The 21,395-nt window shown below is 30.0% G+C and overlaps 1 protein-coding gene and 1 non-coding gene across 2 annotated transcripts; one reads left to right on the top strand and one right to left on the bottom strand.

Moving 5' to 3' along the window:
• On the bottom strand, positions 702-10,898 carry LOC105178279 (dicarboxylate transporter 2.1, chloroplastic). The gene is made up of 5 exons (XM_011101727.2): positions 10,161-10,898; positions 4,398-4,711; positions 3,087-3,535; positions 2,079-2,209; positions 702-949 (listed from the first exon to the last, which is right to left on the bottom strand). The coding sequence occupies exons 1-4, from the start codon at positions 10,836-10,838 to the stop codon at positions 2,094-2,096; spliced, it is 1,557 nt and encodes a 518-aa protein (XP_011100029.1). The 5' UTR covers positions 10,839-10,898; the 3' UTR covers positions 702-949; positions 2,079-2,093.
• On the top strand, positions 20,854-20,927 carry TRNAV-AAC. The gene has a single exon. It is a non-coding gene; the product is annotated as a tRNA-Val (tRNA).

Below are 21,395 nucleotides of genomic sequence, written 5' to 3'. Positions count from 1 at the left end.
TTTTATAATATTGAGATTTTTTTATAAATAATTACTTAAATTTATAATTGTCTTGAGAAATAAATAAATAATAAATTAAATCACAAAAAAAATTATATATAGAAAAATAATAGTTAAGGATATATATAATGAATTTAAAAAAGGCCCAACAGGCCCGTCCCAAGATCAGGTGGTCCTGGGCCACTGGCTAGGCTAGTCCTAGGTATTGATTCCTAGTACCAACCCAATCCCAAACGTGCCCAAGCCGAATGAACCCATTTTTTTAATTAGTTCAATCCAATCCTGAGTTGAATTATCTCAACCCAGCCCATTGTGCGGCTTGAATCAACATTCAACACTTTGCTTTTTCCAACTCCCTTCTTTTGGTTTTTTTATTGCAAGTTTTTTGTCACCTCTTCAGTGATGGAAAAACAGGTGTTTCCTGTTCTAAAAGATGTTTAAATAGATTATCATAAGAACAATAATCAAATGTTTTCATTCAATCAAGAAACTGACATAAACACCAGATTAGAGTTCATCTTCAATTGTTTTAATATATATATATATATAGGCCATCTAAATAAATTTTTCTTTAAATAAAATAAATACTGATTTTTTGTACACATGACATGTATATATAGGAACACGACAGATATCACAGATGCTGATTTTTGTCGACTCAAGAAGCTAATCTCTTGCATTGAAAAGTTAAGAATTCCAACTAGTACTGAATAAAATTTATATATATACACATTTTTATATTAGAATCGGGCATTTTTTCTTTGTCAGGCCTGAATAAAATTGCTATATTTTTCATATATGTGTATATATCAGTAAGCAACAACAATTTTTACCAGTATATTGGAAGAACATCCTGCTTGATCAACTATGTAGAACTCTGGACTGGAGATTTTTGCCGTTAGTCTACCCATTCCAGAAGCCAAGAAAACAATGGACAGTGTTGAGTTTCCTGTGAAGATGAAAGAAACCAGATCATGAGGTGTATTGAAAACCAGTTATGGATTCATTCTGCAAGAATTTAGAGCAAACTACATAGGATTTTGCATGAGTACTTGTCAGCCTATGTTCTTGACAGACATTGTTCAACTAATGCACCTTAATACACATGTATGAAAACAAACAATGTTCGATATTTGTGCTTGAGTTATGTTGTCAACCTCATTTTTGTACAGTTACTGTTATTTAGTAAATATTATTAGAAAAATGCTGATATTCTTCTATGATATTATGTATATATATATACCTAAAGCAGTTCTTCAAAGTTTGATAAATAACAGTACGAATCATCTATTGTAAGTTTGTGTTTAATTCGGATAAGTAGTTGTCAATTCCCCAACAATTATGTTTCTGATTCTCCCAATTATGCAACATGCATAGATCCAGAGCAGCAGCAAAGACTCTCGAAATTTCCGATATTTTTGTTCGTTGATAGAGATTTCTTAACATCCTAAATTATGTTGCAAGAAATATAAGGTATTTGTGAAGCCTATCATTTATAACGATGCATTGCATTGATTGTATTTGAGCGAAAGTAATGAACTTTTCCCTCATTATCCTTCACACCTACCTCAGGCTCCCTAGGTGTAAGGTTAAGGCACATCAGAGTTACGCTCCTTCATAGGTCGATAAAACAATCAACACAAGATATCGAGTTTTTCCCAGAAATACCATGATTCCAATCGACAATTTAATACACAAACGTAATATAAATAACTTTGTTCTTATGCTCCCGGCAGTAATGCTTTATACTATGTAAACAGCACCGAGATTACAAGCGTTTCCAAGTAGCAGCTACTTAATTTTTGTTTGTCTGTTTTGAGCAGAAATATAGAATTTCATTCAGAATGAAGTGAAAAGCAGAGAAATGGATGAAAAATCTAAGTTTTTAACTCTTTTAAATGGATGTCCTTGTTCCTGCTGTGAAAATGTAAAGTCATACTATGAGTTGAACGAGTTCTTATGGTTCATGGACCTAAGATTCATTAGAGAGAACACTCATTATAAATATACGATAGATATCTTATCATATTCGCTTCGGACAATCAATGTATAGAAAAGAACAAAGCAAGAACACTGACCTGCAATTATCGATCTCAATAAAGGCCTAAAATTTTCCACCATGCCGCTCCTACTAATGCCCATATCACAATGTTTATCAAAGCCATTGCTATCCCCAATTTAAAGACATCACGAAGGTCTACATAGCCAGCTGTATACCAAGAAGTATTGAGAATGAAGATGGATATGAGATCATAACTAGATATCCACGAATAATGAATATATATATATATATATGGTTAAAGGTAAATCATGATATCAAATGCATATATATTCTTCCCTACAGATTACATTTGTTGGTTCATAGGAAAAGGAGTGATCTTGCATATATAATTAAGTGCTCTGTAAACAGAAAAGGTTAAAGACCTACGTGTTATTATGAAGTTACGATATCCTTCATCTGGCATTAAGCACATACATAAAAAAAGAAATCACATATTGCAAAGACACGCTTCTAATGGAGCTCATTACATATTAGGAATATTAATGAATTCAAAAATCATAGTTTGTTCTTTGTGCTGATATAGTGCTTATCTTTTATCACTATTTAACATCAAAATATAGCTTGCAGCCATAGAAGAAATTACTAAAATCAATCAAAGCTTCATAAGAACATAAATCAGTTTGTGGAGCAGTTCAAGGGCTTCATTGTCCTTGACTAGAAGCAACATGTACAAACTTTGATGCAGATTGCATCGTCACAGGTGATACTTATCCAACAGGTATGTTTATAAATGAGGAATTTTAAAAATCATTAAATAAAGTAGGTATGTTGATCATCATCCTTTACTACTGATTATGTCAAATCTACTTATCTCATTTATCTGATTATACACTGTTAAAGCATTTGATCAGCAAAAATCTTGCTGTTGTTGGATAAAATAGGAAATGCTCTGGAACACGATCTCTCCAATCATTTTATTCTTAAAATAAACAAGGTAAAGTATATTTCGACTACTAGATCCCGGCCAGAAGATCCGAAAAGACCCAACATGTGAAAATTTTGTAGGCAAGGAAAAAAAACACACCTCCATAGTAGACTGCCGCTTGACCACTGCTATAATGTGTTATTGCACCAAAAAGATTTGTGTTGTATGCCAGAGCCAATGCAGCCAACAAACCAGGAACTTTGGATGCCAAGTGCATACCAAGAAATGCCGAGTAGAGAGCTCCAACATGTGCAGTCTGACTAGCAAATAAATAATGGATGAAGAAGTATGATATCTGAAGGATGCTAAATGCCCCAAACCAGCTAAGTGAAAGAGATTTAAGAAAGTTGGCAACACATTTAGACATCCAGGGTATAACACCAAGAGCCGTTAATTGTGTAGCCATCCCAACTAGAACCCCAAACCAAGCCAAAGTATCCCATGCTTGTTTCTCGCCTAAGCAATCATCCCAATCAAGAACTCCAAACAGCAGAAGAACTGATAAACCTAACATTGCAGCAACAACGCTAGCCATGTCCAGAGCTTCTCTGTGCACAAACTAGAGTTATGTTTATACATAAACAGAATAAGACGTAACTACAAGAGTATGAGTAACTAGTGATTCCTATAATGGCACAAACATATTGATTCAAATTTGATTTCACTTTTCTGGATGATAAAAGATGAAACCACGTCTCCTAGAAATGTATAGATAATGTGAAATGATCTCCAGTGTTTCTCCTCAGTCGAAGTGCATAAAGTTTTCACACTAAATAACCACAGATTCTTTGCCTAATTTCTACTTATTTCAGAGGTAAAGTATGCTGTCCAAATTGTCTTCTTGATTTTATAGTATCTGAAGTTCATTTCAAATATGAATCACCCATTGAATTAATTCCTTGCACCTAACTGATACACAGTGATAAATCTGTTCAGTGATATTGAAGATTGAACCGTTTCTAAAATGATATTATAGGAGCACAATACTAATAATAACTATAATTTATTTCAAATCAGGTATAGTTGGAAATTTCTGCGAAACCCCGATCATTTTGTTATATGTTCAACAGTTCTAATGGTTTATCGAAAAATAGGATTCCGATACCCTCAACTATGGTCATATTACAGAAACCACCCCGTATTATTTGAATGATTGAATTGCCTCCCGTATTAATGGCAACATGACAATAGAGGTATCAGCTTGTTAATTCAAACGATGACATGGTTTTTATAATGTAATTGTTCCTATGGAATGCTTATAACACATATGTAATTAGTTTAAAGCATCTATCAGTGATGAAGATATTTATGCTGATGCTCAAGGACTCAACAACTTAACCTAGTTAATTATGGAGGTTTAACATGATGAACAATCATTAAAATTTAATAAGGATCAGCATTTCCACCTACCCTGCAACCCATAATGCAACTGTTAGAAGCAAGGTTCCTATCATGACCCACTCGTCCCTCTTGATGGGACCCATCTGCTCCAATTTCCTTTTGGCCATGGCTGGAGCATCTGGAGTGGTCTTCATTTCAGGTGGAAATATCTTGTATAAAATAACTGGAGTTGCCAAAACAGATATCAAAGCAGGTAAGCAAGAGACCTTGAGCCAAGTGACCCACTGATTTGGGATTTTGACCCCAAGGCTTTCTGCCAATTTGATACACAACAGGTTCTGAGCTGCAGCCGTCAGAAAGAAAGCACTCGTGCTATTGTTGCACTGGTACACATTAGCAAGTGAAATGATCAACTACAGAGTTTTAGTGAATTACAGGGTGGATTGCTAAATGTGTGTAAAAACAAGAAGGAAACATGAAAGCATGAATAGTCAAATTTCACATGGTTGGACTACGTCCACAACCATTCAAGTTCTCTTTTAGGATAAAATTTCCTACAATTACAGTAGACAATCACCATTTAACTATACAAGAGAACCTGAAAACATTGTAGAAGTTATAATTTTTGCCCCTCGGTGATAAAGCATGCCAAAAGTTAGATCCCCAGCAGCTAAGTGCAAAATGTAATGTTGGCTAACGCTTCTCTCTAAAACTTATAAATACAAAATGGAATTGGTCGACAACAAAACCAAAAAACAATATTCATTTTTGCAATATGATGGATCAAATGTCATAAACTCCCCATCGTAATTTGAAGTGCAGGAATTTGAAGTGCAGGATCAAATGTCATAAACAATATCAAATGCTTGTACTGTAATTTGAAGTGCAGGAATTCAGTTGGGAAGCTTTAGTATTGATTTAGAGTAAAACATGGAGAACCTACCTTGTGAAAAAGTTGATATGAGAAGCATGAAAAAGATGGGATATTTTGCATCCACCTCCCTCTACATTTCAATTTTTAGCATCCACTTCCCTTTAGGTTTTGATATTCGGCAAAGACCTCTACTATTGTACTTTTTCATAAAAAATTCTATCAAAATTTTTTTATATATCAAAATAACCTACCTAATATATATAACAGCAAATGTATTATCTTTTAAGAAATAATCTAGAGTTATTTTTTCAAAATAAAAGTATAAAAAGTGGGAATTTCAAAATTCAAGCTTCGCTACTCTTTTCAATTGCAAACAATATTAATTTAATAGTGACGCTGTCTCACATAATAATTTTAAATAATTAACAATCATAGTACAAGAAAATCAATGAGCAGGTTGGTTAAGAATAATATAAAGCTACAGTTGATATGCTTAAATTGGATGAACAATCTAATGTCTTTTTCATTTTCAATTATTCTACATGCTTCTTTAATTTTATAATTTTTTATAATGTTCTCAAACGTTTCTAACGTCCAATGAATCAAAACATAATTTAAAAATGAAATTTTAGTTACTTCACTAGCTGATAACGTACTTCATTACTTGCAATGAGATACCACCTAGAAGAACTTTAGTAGTATTATCTCATTTATTTGTTTTAGTTAAGGGGATAATTACACACACCCACGAGAAGTTTGATTATATTACAGCATTGTCCCTCAGCTTTACTAACTAGAAGCTAAGGCAATTGCATTCAGTAGACAAGGAAGTGGAAGCCATTTATAGATTCCTAGTCCAGGGCCCAAAAGCACATAAAAGCGTGAGGGTCAAGGACATAACTGAGGGAAGTGGATTCCTCTCCCTAAAGAGAGAAGAGAGCTCAAAGTGAGTGATCTCCCAGTGTGTCAAGGGCCTCCCGTGCACTCCGCGCCCTTGACGTACATTTGGCCACGCAACCGCTCAACAAGGCCGACCAACAACCTTCGCCGATAGACGCTGGACTTCCGCAATCGTAGAGTTTTAGGCGTAGGTCTTTTGTCTTGTACATGTTGTACGCTTGTAAATACTTTTATTTGCTCAGGGGACGTTATGCCTCCTAAGGTGCGATGTTCGATCTTTTTTGTATCTACTGTTGTCAATAGGAAAAATCTTTTTAAGACTATTATAAGGGGAAACGAGTTCTCAAAGCTTGGTGTAATGTTGCATGCTAGTGTCCCCCTCAAGGCGATCCCTTTGCGCTAGTATCGTTTATACAATGTATCTGCAATTTGCTATTTAATGAAATCCACATTCTGAATCCCCCGTTCAATTTATTGCTTTCCTACTGCACCTTGCTTACTGTTGTGTGTTTTTATTCCTGTCACGCACTGTGCTAGTGTCAACGGGAGTTCTGTTGTTGTGTTGCTATTAGAGGAAGTAGTCATTTGCTGTGGACTGCTAGCCACACGGTGTCCCTTTTCCTGCATTGCGGAAGGCACCTCGTGAGATAGTGGGAGGGGGGTGGCTTGAAGCCTCAAGTCAATTACCTATAATCCTTCTTGCTTATCTATACCTATTTCAATCATGATTCATAAAGATATTTAGCTCCTTCTAGTCTTCCTTTATGGAGCCACCTTGATCACCCAATGTACTAATTGGACTCAGATTGACTAACTAGCAGTATTCCTCAAGCCTCCCAATTTTTACTTTCCTAGCCTATTTGATACCAACCATAGCCGTCTCATTTAGTATAGATGTCAGTGTTTACGATTTGTAAATAGGCAACTGGGACTGGCCACGACTTTCCTAAGGTGTTGGCTAATCTAGTTTCTAAGGGTGCAAACAAGCCAAGCTTAGCCAAAATTTCAAGCTCGAGCTTGCAAACCAAGCTCACGAGCTGGAGCTCATTGTTCACAGGACAAGTTCGAGCTCGAGCTCGAGGTGCCTTTTTATTTTTTTTAATAAAGATAATTATTGCAAATATTTAATATTAATTATTAATTATAAAAAGTGTTAAAAAACACATGTTATAATATTTTAATCTAATGTTATGGATATATGACTTCATAATATTCTTTTTATATATCTAATATTAGTTTATTAGTAACTTTAGTAAAAATAGAGAAAATATATATAAAATTATGTAATAACTTACACATACTTTTGTATAGTTATATATTTACAAAATCAAGAAATATTAATAAATTATTAAAAGAATTCAATAATACTTATAGTAGGCCATTTTGAATATATATTTGTCTAAATAAAGATTTTTTTAATTGAATTATATAATATATTAATTTTAATAAAATAGATAAACATAAGCTATTTTGAAAAAGTAAAATGAGGATGGTCATGAAAATATATTTTTAAAATATGGTAATGGAAATTTAAATTTTTATATCTTTCAACTATGCAAAAAAAAAAAAGAGAATTTTTTAAAAAAAGAAGAAACCAAGAAGTGGTTGATCTCATGTAGATATACATATATATATATATACATCAAGCAATAAGTAAAATTGTTCAACCATCATTGTTATTAAGGATAATTACACTCCTCTCCCCTGAGATTTGGTACAATTACACATAAATCCCTTGTGGTTTGGGAAATTACTTCTAGCACACCTGAAATTTTCTTCCATCTAACAAATGAATCCCGCTGTTAGTAATCGGTGAATTTTGGGTATCGGATGGACTTATTTGTTAAACGAAAGCAAACCTCATGGTGTTAGATGTAATTTTTCGAACCATAAGGGATTTACGTATAATTACACCTAACATCAGGGAAGGGAAGTGTAATTATCCTATTAGATATATAAAAATACATAAAAATAAAATAAAAATAAATAGAGAAAAGCTCGGGAGGCGGAACAAATGCTTGGGCTCAAGCTGCTCCTGTCGAGCCAGCTCGTGTGGCTTATCTTGCATGCCTACTAGTTTCCATGGTCACATATGCAAATAGAACATATGGCAGTTTAAGCTAGCTGCTCTCAAACTCTAGCTTAAATTAGGTTTCTACCAACCTTTGAAGCTTAAAAAACAAACAAGTTGCGCAACGTCCTAAGCCGATCAAAGAGAGAAATAAGGTAAGGCGCCACTGCTTTTATAGCGGTTGTAAGCCGAGGAGGGAGCTAAGAATCAACTCAGCTAGTGAGTTAATAAATGAGCTACCAAGCCCAAGCTTTTATGGTTATAACTGCAGTAAGGGCTCAACAAATCCTAGAGCTATGAGTTATGACTTCTAATGAGTTATTGAGGTATTTCTAAAAGAATATTATATAAGAAGCCCCGTAAGTTTTATCTGTCAAAAAAATAGCTGAAAAGTTGCGCAAGAACATTTCTTCTAGCCCTTTGGAAAACAGCTAAAAAGACAAAAAGCACACCAAGAAATAAAATATTTTATGAAAGAAATATCCCTCACCAAGACCAATCAGTGGATCTTGACCATTATTGTTTTTCACTCAAGCTCAAATGGCAACCTGGACAAGGCTTGATAGATCATATTTTCAGACAAACATGTGTCTTGTTTCCAACCTTCCACGTTTTTCTAGATCAAGCTAAAGAACCCAAATCAGTTCAGACTGTGTTATCGTTTGGTTGAGTAAAATAGGACGTTTTCTACACCATTCAACAACTCAAGAACAATCTCTTTATCATTTGCCTTACTTGCCAATCTGGTTTACGTAGACTCCAATTATACCTATTAAAAGTGCTCCTTAAATATCCATGTCAAAGATAGTACTATATATGAGCATTCTACAATAACATTCTCCTTTAGAAGGAAATACACATTCTATTTTCTGCTGAGTAATTTTTCATATGAAACTTAAGCAACTAATTTAACAGTTTGATAAATCTGATGCATTTACCACAGGTTTTCACCACTAATATGAAGAAAATATTCTTGCTGTTAAGTTGTTGTCAGAGGCATGTGACCATTTAAAAATAAATAATGCTCTTTTTGTCTCAATTCTTGACCGCATATATAGAAATATTTAAAATCTCCATTTCCATGATAAAGTATTTTACTGGAACTCACAGCAGGGTCTGTAAAAACCTTTTTTCTGAATTTATTTATGTCAAATATGTCATACTATATAAAATGCTTCCATCCTATTGCTAAGTGCATCTTCAAATGCTTGAGCTAATAGGGATGAGAAAGGAGCCAAACTACTCGATACTTGAGATTGATCATTCAAAGTTCATTCAGAGATCGGTTTGTTAAGTGTAAAAATTAATTCCAAAAACCCTTTTTAGATTCAATAAGTTTTGAGGCACAGCTCAAACTCAGCTTATTTAGTTAAACAATAAAAACATATATGTAATGACATAAAACTATTCAATTAAAAAGGAGAGTTCAAACTCGATTCTTCTAATAATCAAACCCAACTCTACCCAATTTAAAACTCGATGATAGATTCAACCCGAACTTAAACACTCCCCTGTTTACTAGACTGGTTATACCCTTCGGCTAATAATATTGATGCTGTAATGATTTTCAACGTGAATGGGGACCAAACGGAAGTCACAAATTCCTCGAGTTACTAAGAGATCATCATTCTTTTAAGAAAGAGATCCTGAAACTGTTTATTGGCTCCAATTTCACGCTAATCATTTCATAAACATTAATTTATAGCAATTATTGCATCTTGGCACAGGCGCATACACACAAACAACCCACAAACAATCCAACTTATATGCCAACGTTAGCTGCAGACACTTCAGTGCGACCGCCTGAAACTTTTCACGATCTTCTCCAGTTCAAGATTCAAATTTTTCCATTACATAAATACCCCGCATATAATAGAACATTTCATATTGCAATCACCACATGCTAACCACATAAAACCCACAAAACAGACAAAATTATCTCGATTTGCGTCCAGCAAAAAAATAAAATAGTCAGAAATTAAATTACCTGATTCTGGGATTGAATTAGATAAGCTCCAAGCTTCCTAGACGATGGATCCTTAGGCTTACTTTCAGCACTCAAAGCCAAAGACTTAATAATGGGCACGAAAATCCCACCAGCTCTCGCCGTAGAGCTCGGCATACCTGGAGAAATGGCAAGCTCCCCCAAAACCAGCCCATAAGACAAACCCAATGTACTCTTCCCAAGCCACCTGACAAAAAACATGGCAACCCTATCCCCAAGCCCCGTCTTCACAAACCCTCTGGAGAAGAAGAACGAGACAACGATCAGCCATATAACCTCGTTGGTGAAGGCGGAGAAGGCGGCGGCGAAGGTGAGGGTCTTGGTGACTACGGTGAGCGTAAGGCAGACGAACGCCCAAGCACCGACGGGCAAAGGGCTGAGAATGAGTCCGGCGACGGTAGCAATGAAGATGGCAAGGAGAGACCAAGCATTGGGAGCGACCGCACGGGGTTTCGGGACAGCGAAGCGGAGTATGAGGCCCAGGGTGACGCAGATGAAAAGGGGCAGTGGTCTGACGCCTTTCCATTGAAGAATGCGGCGGAGATTGGTGGTGGTGGTGGCATGGGGGGAGATGTGGATATGGTGGGAGGGGGACGTGGGGGCGGACATTGCCTTCTTGTCAGTGGTGGAAAGGTGGACACAGCTGTGGAGGGAAAGCATGCATCGTTGAAGCTGTGGGACTGACTCTCGTTTATAAGGAAATGATTAAGACCTTCCCCTTTTTCTTGTCTTTTTCCTTTTTCTATGATAATTGAAATGCTTAAGCCTATGTTTGATTGATACATCAAACCCACATGTTTTAACCACAGATTTCTCTTTCAAAGATTTTCATAATGTTTGGTTTCGTTTTTAACTTGTTTTGGAGTGTTTTGTGGAGATAAAAAGAAAAAAACAAAGATAAATAAATATAAGTTAGAGATAGTATGTATATTTGGATTTGTTTTTAGAGATAATATAAAATAAATATGATATGTTTGATGTTGGATAGTGGGTAGGCAAAAAATAATGTTCATTGTCAAATTATGTCTCTTTTATATATATTTATATGTATATGTATGAAAATACATATAATTAGTTGTATTTTTTGGATAAAAAATTAATCAAAATACTATTTTAAAATAATGCAAAATATACCTAAAACTTGCAAAATAAAACAAGTCAAACATGGTATATGTTTTGGCCCATCTCAAAGATGAGCCAAAATCAAAACCAAACATAATGTTTGTGTCTGATAATTAATAAAGAATACTTGTTTTTACAAGCGAATTTAAAACATTACTCATAATTAAATCATAACAAATATCTTTTTGGGCATAGCAAAAATATAATATATATATATATATATAATTAATTAGTTATGGTCAAAATTTTATCATTTATTTTATTTGACTATAGTATCGATTTACTATTATTTTAAATTATAATCATTTCGAGTATAGAAAACTTTATATTCTTCGTAGAGTATTATATGTAAATGTACATATATTATAATTGTTACAAAATTTTGTATATTTTATATGTATATAACTACTATAGCATTCAAAAACATTTATTTACTTTTGAACTCATTAAAATATTTTATGTGATATGTCTTATCATAGTGGTTAAATTTGTGGTTTGTGAACTAATTTGAAGTGATGAGTTTAAGTCCCACTAAATGCGTAGGTAATTATTTAGTTTGATGTAATTTTATTATAATTTATTTTATTATTCTTAGTTATAGAGGATAATTATATCGTTTTATTTTAAGATTTTGGTGTGATTATACATAAATTCTTATAGTGTGAAAAATTATATTTGATATCTTTGACGTTTTTCTCTAACAAATATATCCCTTCATTAATCAAGATTCACCAAATTTATGATATTTGAAAAAAAAAAAAAAAAAAAAGAATGAAAAAATTATATTTACCCCCAATTAACTATTATTGACAGATTGTAGATCAAATAAATCTATGTTGACCAAACTATCCTTACAAGAGTAAAAACATATCTCCTCACATGCATTAGTGTGAGAAAATATATAAGGGTGGTTTAATCAGAAAAAAAAAAAAACGTTTGACCACAAGTCAGTCAATTGCGGGTAAATATGAATTTTCATTCAATTTTTTTGTTAATATAAAAAAAATTCGGTGAATTTTGAGTTACGAGGATATCTATTAATTATTAGAAGGAAATAGACGTTAGGGGTACTAGATGTGATTTTTCAAACCACATGGAGCCGACGTGTAATTACACCAAATCTCATTAAAAAGTGGTGTAATTATCCCTAATTATATTAATGTATTAATCGAATCAACGTATTATTCAATTTATTAATATATTGATATCAAATTTACAAAATGCATATGTACATATGTATTTTTTGTTTGGTAAATTACCTCAACATCCACTGAAATTATATATAATTACACAAGCACCTCATATTCTTTTCAAATTTAAAAATACACCCTTGAGGGCTTGTCGATGTAATTTTATTATTATTATTTTTTTAGAGAATAATGTATTTTTTTCTAGATGGTACTTGTGTAAGTTTTGCACCCGATGGGGTACTAATATAAATTACAATTACAACGGCATGGGGTGACATATAATTTTTCAAAAGGCCTCATGTGTTTGTATAATTAGACCTAATTTCAAATGGTGTTGATGGAATTTACACTTTCGAATATTAACTAATTTTCTATGTCTTTATTTATATTAGTAATTTGTAGCATACTCTTCGTGTGTGCAATTGATTTAAAGCTTAAATAATATAATTTTTATTTTTTGAAAATATATATATTAGTTAAACAAACAAAAAATAATAAAATGATAAAGGTTGCGGTAAGTTGTTCAGAGAATAGTGAGGGAGGAGAGAAAGAAGTTGTAATACGGGTTTATTAAAAAATATTGAAATTGTTATTATAATTAAATTTTATTAAAAAAATTGAAATTAAAGTATAAATTTGAATATTTAGAAGTTGGTATTGCAATAGATTTATCCTTTGTTATAACTAGCCGTTGTGGCACGTTGTTCACGCTTTAAAATATATTATATAAAAATAAAATATAAACTAGTACATTATATTAAAAAAAAACTAATTTATGAGTTTGTGTAAATTTAAAAAATTAATAAGTTAATTATCTTACCAGTTGAAGGACGGTTATGGCATTTCAAAAAAGTTAGTGCGGTGATGTTATTAACTGTCATTTATGAGTGTGGAGGGCATTTTTCTTTACTAGCCATTTTGGCACGCATCCCTGCATGAATATAATAAATAATCTTTTATATACTTTAAAATATTATGCGTAAGAATAAAATGTATAAACCGACATATCGCATTTAAAAAAATAAATAAGTGAATAAAAATATTAACTTATAGATATTATCGACACAAAAGATTTGGTATTACGGTATCACAAATCGTTGTTTGTAAGTGAAAAATATATATATTTTTTTTTGTATTAGTATAGATAAATGGTATAGATATGAGAATAAGAATTTAAGTATGAGTGATTGAAAATTACATAAGGGATATTTTTGGTAATTTGAAAAAATGTATCGCGGTGTAAATAATCGTTCTTTTTGAGTAAAAATAGGATTTTTTTTTATTAATACTAGTGGTTATGACATGTCATCCCTGTTTGCATATAATAAATAACTGTTTACGCTTTAAAATATATTATAAATAAGAATAAGATATATAAACCAATACATCACATTTAAAAATAAAAAATAAACAAATAAATAAAAAATAAAATTAATTTAGAAATATTATCGACATAAAAAATTGGTGTGAATGAAATTTTCATATAGAATAGATAGATAGTTGGAGTGTTTGCATGAGCTTCTAAAAAACGTTTTTTGGCTTATAGCTTCAAAAAAGTATTTTTGAGGTTATTTTGGCATACCAACTTCTGCTTCTAAAACTTCTAAGAAAAGCGATTTTAGGCCAAAAGTTAGAAGCACCCCTACCTGGGCTTTTTTTGTAAAAAAAATTCGATTTTATTTTTGGCCAAATTGCATATTACACTCACTTTTGTGTTTTAAAAAGTTAGCTAAAAATCCCCTTGTATTTTAAAAATAAACAAAAAAAATCCCTCTATTTTCTTAAGTATAGCACACACACCCCTCACCATTAATTGAAGCTAAAGACGTTAATATTTTTGTCAAAAGACCGTTATGTCCTTATCAATTATATATTATTTTATTTTTTCATGATTGTTTGATTTTTTGTTGCAAAACAACCGTAGAATTTAATTAATACATCTCATCGTTAGATCTAAATTATTAAAAATTAAGATTTAATTAATTTTTAATATATATTATATTTATAATTATAAAATATAAAATATTATTTATAAAAAAATAAAAAATAATAAAATTAACCCCCTCCTCCTCCCCCGCTACCAGGCTCCCCTCCCGCCACCAGTTCCTTTCCACTCGCCGCCACCCCCTCTCACTGCCTAAAGCAAAGGGGCGACATCGCCCCCAACGTAGAGGCTGGGCAATCGCGATGCATCAGTCACCTAGATTCCCATGGGCGGCCGCCCAGGAGAATTTCAAGCGACCACCACGACAGTCGCCTAGGGTACTTTGGGCGACGATAATGCAACCATCGTCGTGGCCCAATTTTTTATTTTTTTAATAAATTTAAAAATTGATTTAATAGAAAGAAAAATTATATATGCTTTTTAGATAATTTCATATACATCTACCAGAATATCGATATTATTGATATCAATTACCCCTATTTTTTAAAAAATTACACATACATCCCCCCAAATCGTCAACATTATTGCACAAACTATCCCTATTTTTCAACTGACAAGAGTGATTTTTGTGACTAAACAGAAGACATGGGGCGATTCGTATAAATAGACCATAGATTAAGAGTATAAATGTAATTATCCCTAACTTTAATTGATCTTTAGGTTGAATTCACGACATTATTGAACTATTGAAGGCTAGGTCTAATTATACAGATACCTCCTTATTATTTATAAAATTACAAATATATCCCTGAAGAGGTCACGATATACTTATTTCAATAGGTGAACATGTATATTTTTACTCTTGAGGAGTTGTCAATATAATATTACAATAATAATTTCAAAGAATATCGAGGTAATTTACCCATAGATAAGCAAAGGACCACAACTTGGATAATTCTACAAGCAAGTGGTATAAAATTAAGTTCAATTATATAAATAGTTTTTTATTTTGTTTAAAATTATAAGTACATCCTCGAGGGAGTCCTAATATATTTATCTCAATGGGTGATCATACAAGATTTTGCTCCTGAGAAATTATTGATGTAAATAACAATTATAACCTTTGAAATTGTACTTAAAATTTTAAAAAAATGTGGAGAATTTATACCATGTATTTTAAAATTATACTTAATTTTATATGTAAATATATATATTTTCCAAATTATTTTATTGCCCCAAATAATCTGGAAATTTAAATTTAATGTATAAATATAATTTTTGGCCCTTTCAAATTTTTACTTCTAGATACGTCCCTGGATGCTACTAATACACTTGGTAAAAGAGCACAATTTGGATAATACAATGGGCACTCTTTTTAAAAATAATAAAAATAATGATGATGATAATAATGTAATGGGCACTTGCTATTGCAAGATGGGCGCATTTTCTCCAAGTGGATGTCGATTTTTGAGTGACTCATCATTTGACTAAGAAATGTCTACGGCCAAATTGCATTTTATCCGATCAAAAAATTACTCGGTGTAGTATTGAATATGTATCAAATACGAACACAATTTAAACACGTGTCGACAGTATTCGAGTGTTCAAAAATATAAAGTAAAAAAGAACATGGCGTGCAACACATTTAGGGTTTTTTTCACAATTTTAAAAAATTTTGAATTGTCGTTAAAAAAAAATTAGACTTAATAAAAAAGAAAAAAATTAATTTACTTCTCTCAAACTAAAAGTTTTAGAATGAAATTGCTAAAAAAATGATAGATGGTCATGATAATTTAATTAATTTGGATATATTTAAAAAAATTATTGTAGATATTTTAAAATAAACTGATTATGTATATAATTTAAGCACGTTTAGTTAAGAATTTATATGTAGGACATGTTTTTTTTATATTTTATTTTGATATTTTTCATATTGCATATTTTAATTTTATGAGAAATTGAGAATATATATAATAAAAAATATATATTATATATAGTTGTGTCAGTGCCATGTCGTGTCTTAATTTTTTTAAATTTTTCGTGTCACCGTATCTATATTGTATCATGACCATGTCTATGCATCATAAATTTTACTCTTGTGTGTTTTTCAAAATGTATAAAAAAACTCGTTGTGTCATAAAAATAAGCTAAAAATCCTCTATAATTTAAAAAATTCTGCGGAAAATCCTCCTTTTATTATAAACTAACGGAAGATAGATTTGACCCATTGTGCGATATATACTATTTCTTTTTTAAGGAATTTGACTTTTTTTTAATTAAAATTGAGTAAAATATCCTTCTTCACATATTAAACTCATTTGTTACTTTTTGTTAAAGTTGATTTGTATTTTTATCTGTCCTAAAAGTTGAATAATTTTATTTTTAAATATATTTATTAGATATCAAAATACAAAATAGCATATCAAATTTGTAATTTAAATTAAATTTTTTTAATTAATATCACATTACAAAATTTAATATACTATAATTCACTTTTTAAATTTAGATATTTATATTAGATATAAATATTAATTATTTATAATAATTGTACTATCGTGGCCCAAATCTATCATAGTCACCTAAATTTCGTCTACCACGATCACAATCACAGTAGCCCAGATTGGGGGCCAATGATAATTTTATTTTTTATAATTATTAATTGTATGTATAATATGTATTTAAAAGGCTAAATTCCTCTTTGCCCTTATGTTTTTCTAAATTAGCTAACAAAATCTCTGTAATTTAAAAATAGGCAAAACCCCCCTCATATTTTGTTAACTCCTGCGGAAAAAATTCTTGTCACTAGGAATTGACGGAACATACATTGCACGTGCGACTGATGTGGTTTAGGAACTGCTTTGACGTCCTTGCATGATTTTTTGTTGCTTTTATAACTAAAATACCCCTATTATGATAATATAATGGTTTTTGGACATTTTTTAAACTTATTTTTAGCTTATTTTGAGTGTTTTTTTTTTCAATTTCATCTTTCTAAAAACTTAAAAAATTCCTTTCAAATATATTTTGTTTAAAAATACAAAAAAATATACGAAATTTTAATATTTAATAATTTAAATTAAAAATTAAATTAAACCATAAATACAAAATTTAAATATCTTAACAAATATGGATATTAATGAATTATAAAAATTATACATTATTAACTAGTTTAAATATTATATAATTAAAAATATTAAATAAATTATATTTGAATTTATTACATTATAAAAATTATACATTATTGGTTTTTTATTTAAAAGTTTTTTAAAAATACAAAAAAATAAATACATTATTTTTATTTCAAAGTTTTTTAAAAATACAAAAAAATAAAATTACATTTTTTTATACATATTTATATACATTATTATTTTTTATTTCAAAATCTTATAAAAACGTATTTATATTAAATATAAAATTAAGAAAAATAAAAATTACATTATAAAGAATAATATACTAAATTTTATTTTTAAATTTAGATATGTACATGAATATAAATTTTAAGAAATTATAATAATTATAATTTATAAATTAATAGATATGTATATGAATATAAATTTTAAGAAATTATAATAATTATAATTTATAAATTAATTTAAATTATTATTTAGGTTAGATATTTTATTAATTATATTATTTTTTATAAATGATATTTATATTTCAAATTATTATTATATGTATTTAAAAGAAAAAAGAATTCTATTAATATATGTCAGACAAAATAATAAATTTAATATTTTAATAATAATTACAAAAATTAATTCAATTATAATAATTAATTTGGGGGGGTTTTTTTTTAAAAAAAAATTATTTTTATAGTATATATTTAAAATTAATAAATTTAAACTCTTTTTTTCTTATAAATTTAAGATATAATGATTAAAATTAATTGATTAGATTTGACGGCTCTCATCTAATCAATAAGGATCCAACAGTCATTAAAAAAAATTATATATAATATGTAAGGGCATAACGGTTATTTTATCAAAAATTAACATCGTTAGCCATATTTAATGAGTGATTGAGCTAAATTTATAAAATATAAGGGGTTGTTTTGCCTATTTTCAAATTAAAGGGGGATCTTTTACTAATTTTTTAAAACACGAGGATTTTATGCAATTTGGCCTATTTAAAATTGCTTAAATCTAAGTCCTTCATCTTTTATAGATTTAACGTTAGAGATAATTAATTATATCCTACGGCTTTTATATACTTAAAAATGATTCGACAGTCATTAAATTAATTAGAAATAATTACCTTCACACCCCCTTTTCTATTGTCCTTTTACACAAATCACCCTTACCTTTTTAAAAATTATGAAAACCACCCCTGACAGTCTTTATAACCCAAAAATGCCCATATTGATGAGGTCAAACTTTAATTTAATTTTCAACGACACAATTGCCCTCAAGGGTATTTTTGTAATTATTAAAATGGAAAAGGGGTGTTAAATTATTATTTATGCAAATGGATAATATGAACCCTATATCTTGTTTAGCATTTATACCAATTTTTAATTTAAACTTAAATTATTTTATTAACTTTTTTTAATTGAATCTCTATATAAAATTAATTACATGAAACTTAGATACTAGATTATATATATAAATTAACAAATTATCACGGTTGTATAAATTATTTTAAATTTTTAAAATTAAACAATTTATCCTCTATTTTCGTTCATATCTAAATTTTTTAAATTAATGAATTATACATATACGTATGTATATAATTATATTATAAATATGTAGTAATAGGACATATTTAATTGTATATATTTATACATTTATGCATACATTACAAAAAAAGGTGGAATTTGGCACGGTCAGGGAACCCATCCCAAAGCCCGTGCCATCTTGGAACGGTCTTTGGAACACTTGAGGAATGGTTATGGAAAGATAACGTCATGTGGAACATTTTTTTTGGGTTCTAAATTTGGAATAGCCTGATCGTCCCAAGTTAAGTTCCAAACGAACAGTTACTTCCACATTTCGTGCCAAAATGGTAACGAAAAATCATTGGAACTCAATTTGGAACACTGTATTAGATTTAGGAACGAAAACTAACAGTTCGAAAATGTATTCCTAAATGAGGTACAATTTGGAACGGTCATTGAGCACTCTTAATAAAATATGCCAAAAATTATTCCAAAATATGAGGTTTTTTTAAGAAGCAATATATTTGTAAAATCGCTCCAAAATATGGTACAAATTGGAACAGTTCCTTTAAATTATTTCTTATGAGTCCGTTCCGACTTATCATCAATGGCTATATTTCAAAGATCCAAGAAACCTCCAAAAACCGTCTCAATGACCATTCTAGAAGTAGGATTTAAGCGTACTTTTTAATGATTATTTATATGTTTCTATGCCTGTTCATAAAATCGTTACAATTTTTTCTACAGAAATGTGTTCCTCTTGTTCTATTTAATGTCACTATCTTCTTCAATTCTTCTTATTTTCTCTCTAATTTCTAAATTTCTTTCGAAATTTTTTATACTCTCATTGTCCCACTAATATTAATTCTCTCTCGAATTATCATTGATATTTGGAGTTATTTTGATCAGGTAACAACTTTAACCCTTTTTTTGTCAATTGATTATATATTTGTGGTAATTTTGTTATATTTAATTAAAATTAAGTTCGAAAGTTATACTTCTATAAATATGAAAATTAAGTTTAAACTTGTACTATCAACATTATGTTTTGCTACTTTTCTTAATGATCTCTTACATAATTTCTTCTCGACCACTGCTAAATCCTCATCAACTTCGACCATAGTCCCATTTTCATAATTAATATTGTCCAATAACAATTATTACGACGGCGACTGCTGTTGCTGTCTTGATTGAATTTATACTCCATTTATAATTAGAAGAATTTTTTTTCTATTTGTCTTGACGTACACTTAAAAACTTATGTGCGCAGAAACTACGTACTAATGTGGCTGCTACTATTATTATAAAAGAGAACATTTTGTTGTACCAATTTTTTAATACCAAAATTTATTGTTTAATTCATTCTTCATTCAAAAAAAAATTTGATCAAAATAGTAATTTCAATATTTTTTAATGATATCACAATTACAATTTCTTTTTCTCTCAACGCACTACTCCACGTTTCTCTCTCACCTTATTTTCCATATTTTTTTTCACACAAAACTTCTATATGTTTAATAAACCCATAATTATAATTTTTTTTACACTCTACATTTTTTTCGAACTTCTTTATTTCTCATAATCTCATAGCACGATTGTTTTTTTTACATAAATTTTATTTGTTCTCTTCATCTTATATTTTCTTTTTCATATGGTTGACGGGACTGCATGCGACAACTCCTCATTTTACTATAAATAATTACAAATGGTACAAATTTTGGGTTGGGTATGATTTTTAATTCTTAAAAATTATAAATTTGAGTATTCTTGGGACTGTCTTAAAAGAACAATGAAATTAGGAAACTATTGCAGTAGAAGCAACAAGGTGTCGTGGTGTAGTTGGTTATCACGTCAGTCTAACACACTGAAGGTCTCCGGTTCGAGTCCGGGCGACGCCACTCTCTGATACTGATTTTAAATGTAATTTTGGGCATAGCTATTTTTGCAACACTGCTGAGAATGTGAACGGCCGGGATTGACTAGCCCCTCTCGATTTAAATTTTTATTTTTTTTATTAAATAGTATCAATTTAAATTTAGTAATTTATTATAGTTTTTATTTAATCTAAAATAAAATATATAATACAGAGAATAAATTCAGCTAATATTTTTTTAATAAGTAATATCAATTTAGATTTAAATACTTTAACATAATTTTCAATTTAAAATGAATTATATAGGACAAAATATATACTCAACTGACTTTTTGTATTTTAATAAGTAATATCACTTTAAATTTGTTAATTTAACGTAGATTTTGATCTAAAATGAATTATATGATACAAAAAGTATAATCAAGTATTTTTTTCTATTTCAATAAATAATATTATTTTAGATTTAGGTACTTTAACATAATTTTTGATATAC

The sequence above is a fragment of the Sesamum indicum genome, linkage group LG15 (assembly GCF_000512975.1).
Source record: "Sesamum indicum cultivar Zhongzhi No. 13 linkage group LG15, S_indicum_v1.0, whole genome shotgun sequence".
Taxonomy (NCBI): Eukaryota; Viridiplantae; Streptophyta; class Magnoliopsida; order Lamiales; family Pedaliaceae; genus Sesamum; species Sesamum indicum.
This window is presented reverse-complemented; position numbering and strand designations above follow the sequence as displayed.

Coding starts and splice junctions, on each gene's coding strand:
- LOC105178279 (XM_011101727.2), bottom strand. CDS start 10,838: ATGCTTTCCCTCCACAGCTGTGTCCACCTTTCCACCACTGACAAGAAG. Junction 4,712..10,160: donor TAATTCAATCCCAGAATCAG/GTAATTTAATTT, acceptor AATGTGTACCAG/TGCAACAATAGCACGAGTGC. Junction 3,536..4,397: donor GTTGCATTATGGGTTGCAGG/GTAGGTGGAAAT, acceptor GTTTGTGCACAG/AGAAGCTCTGGACATGGCTA.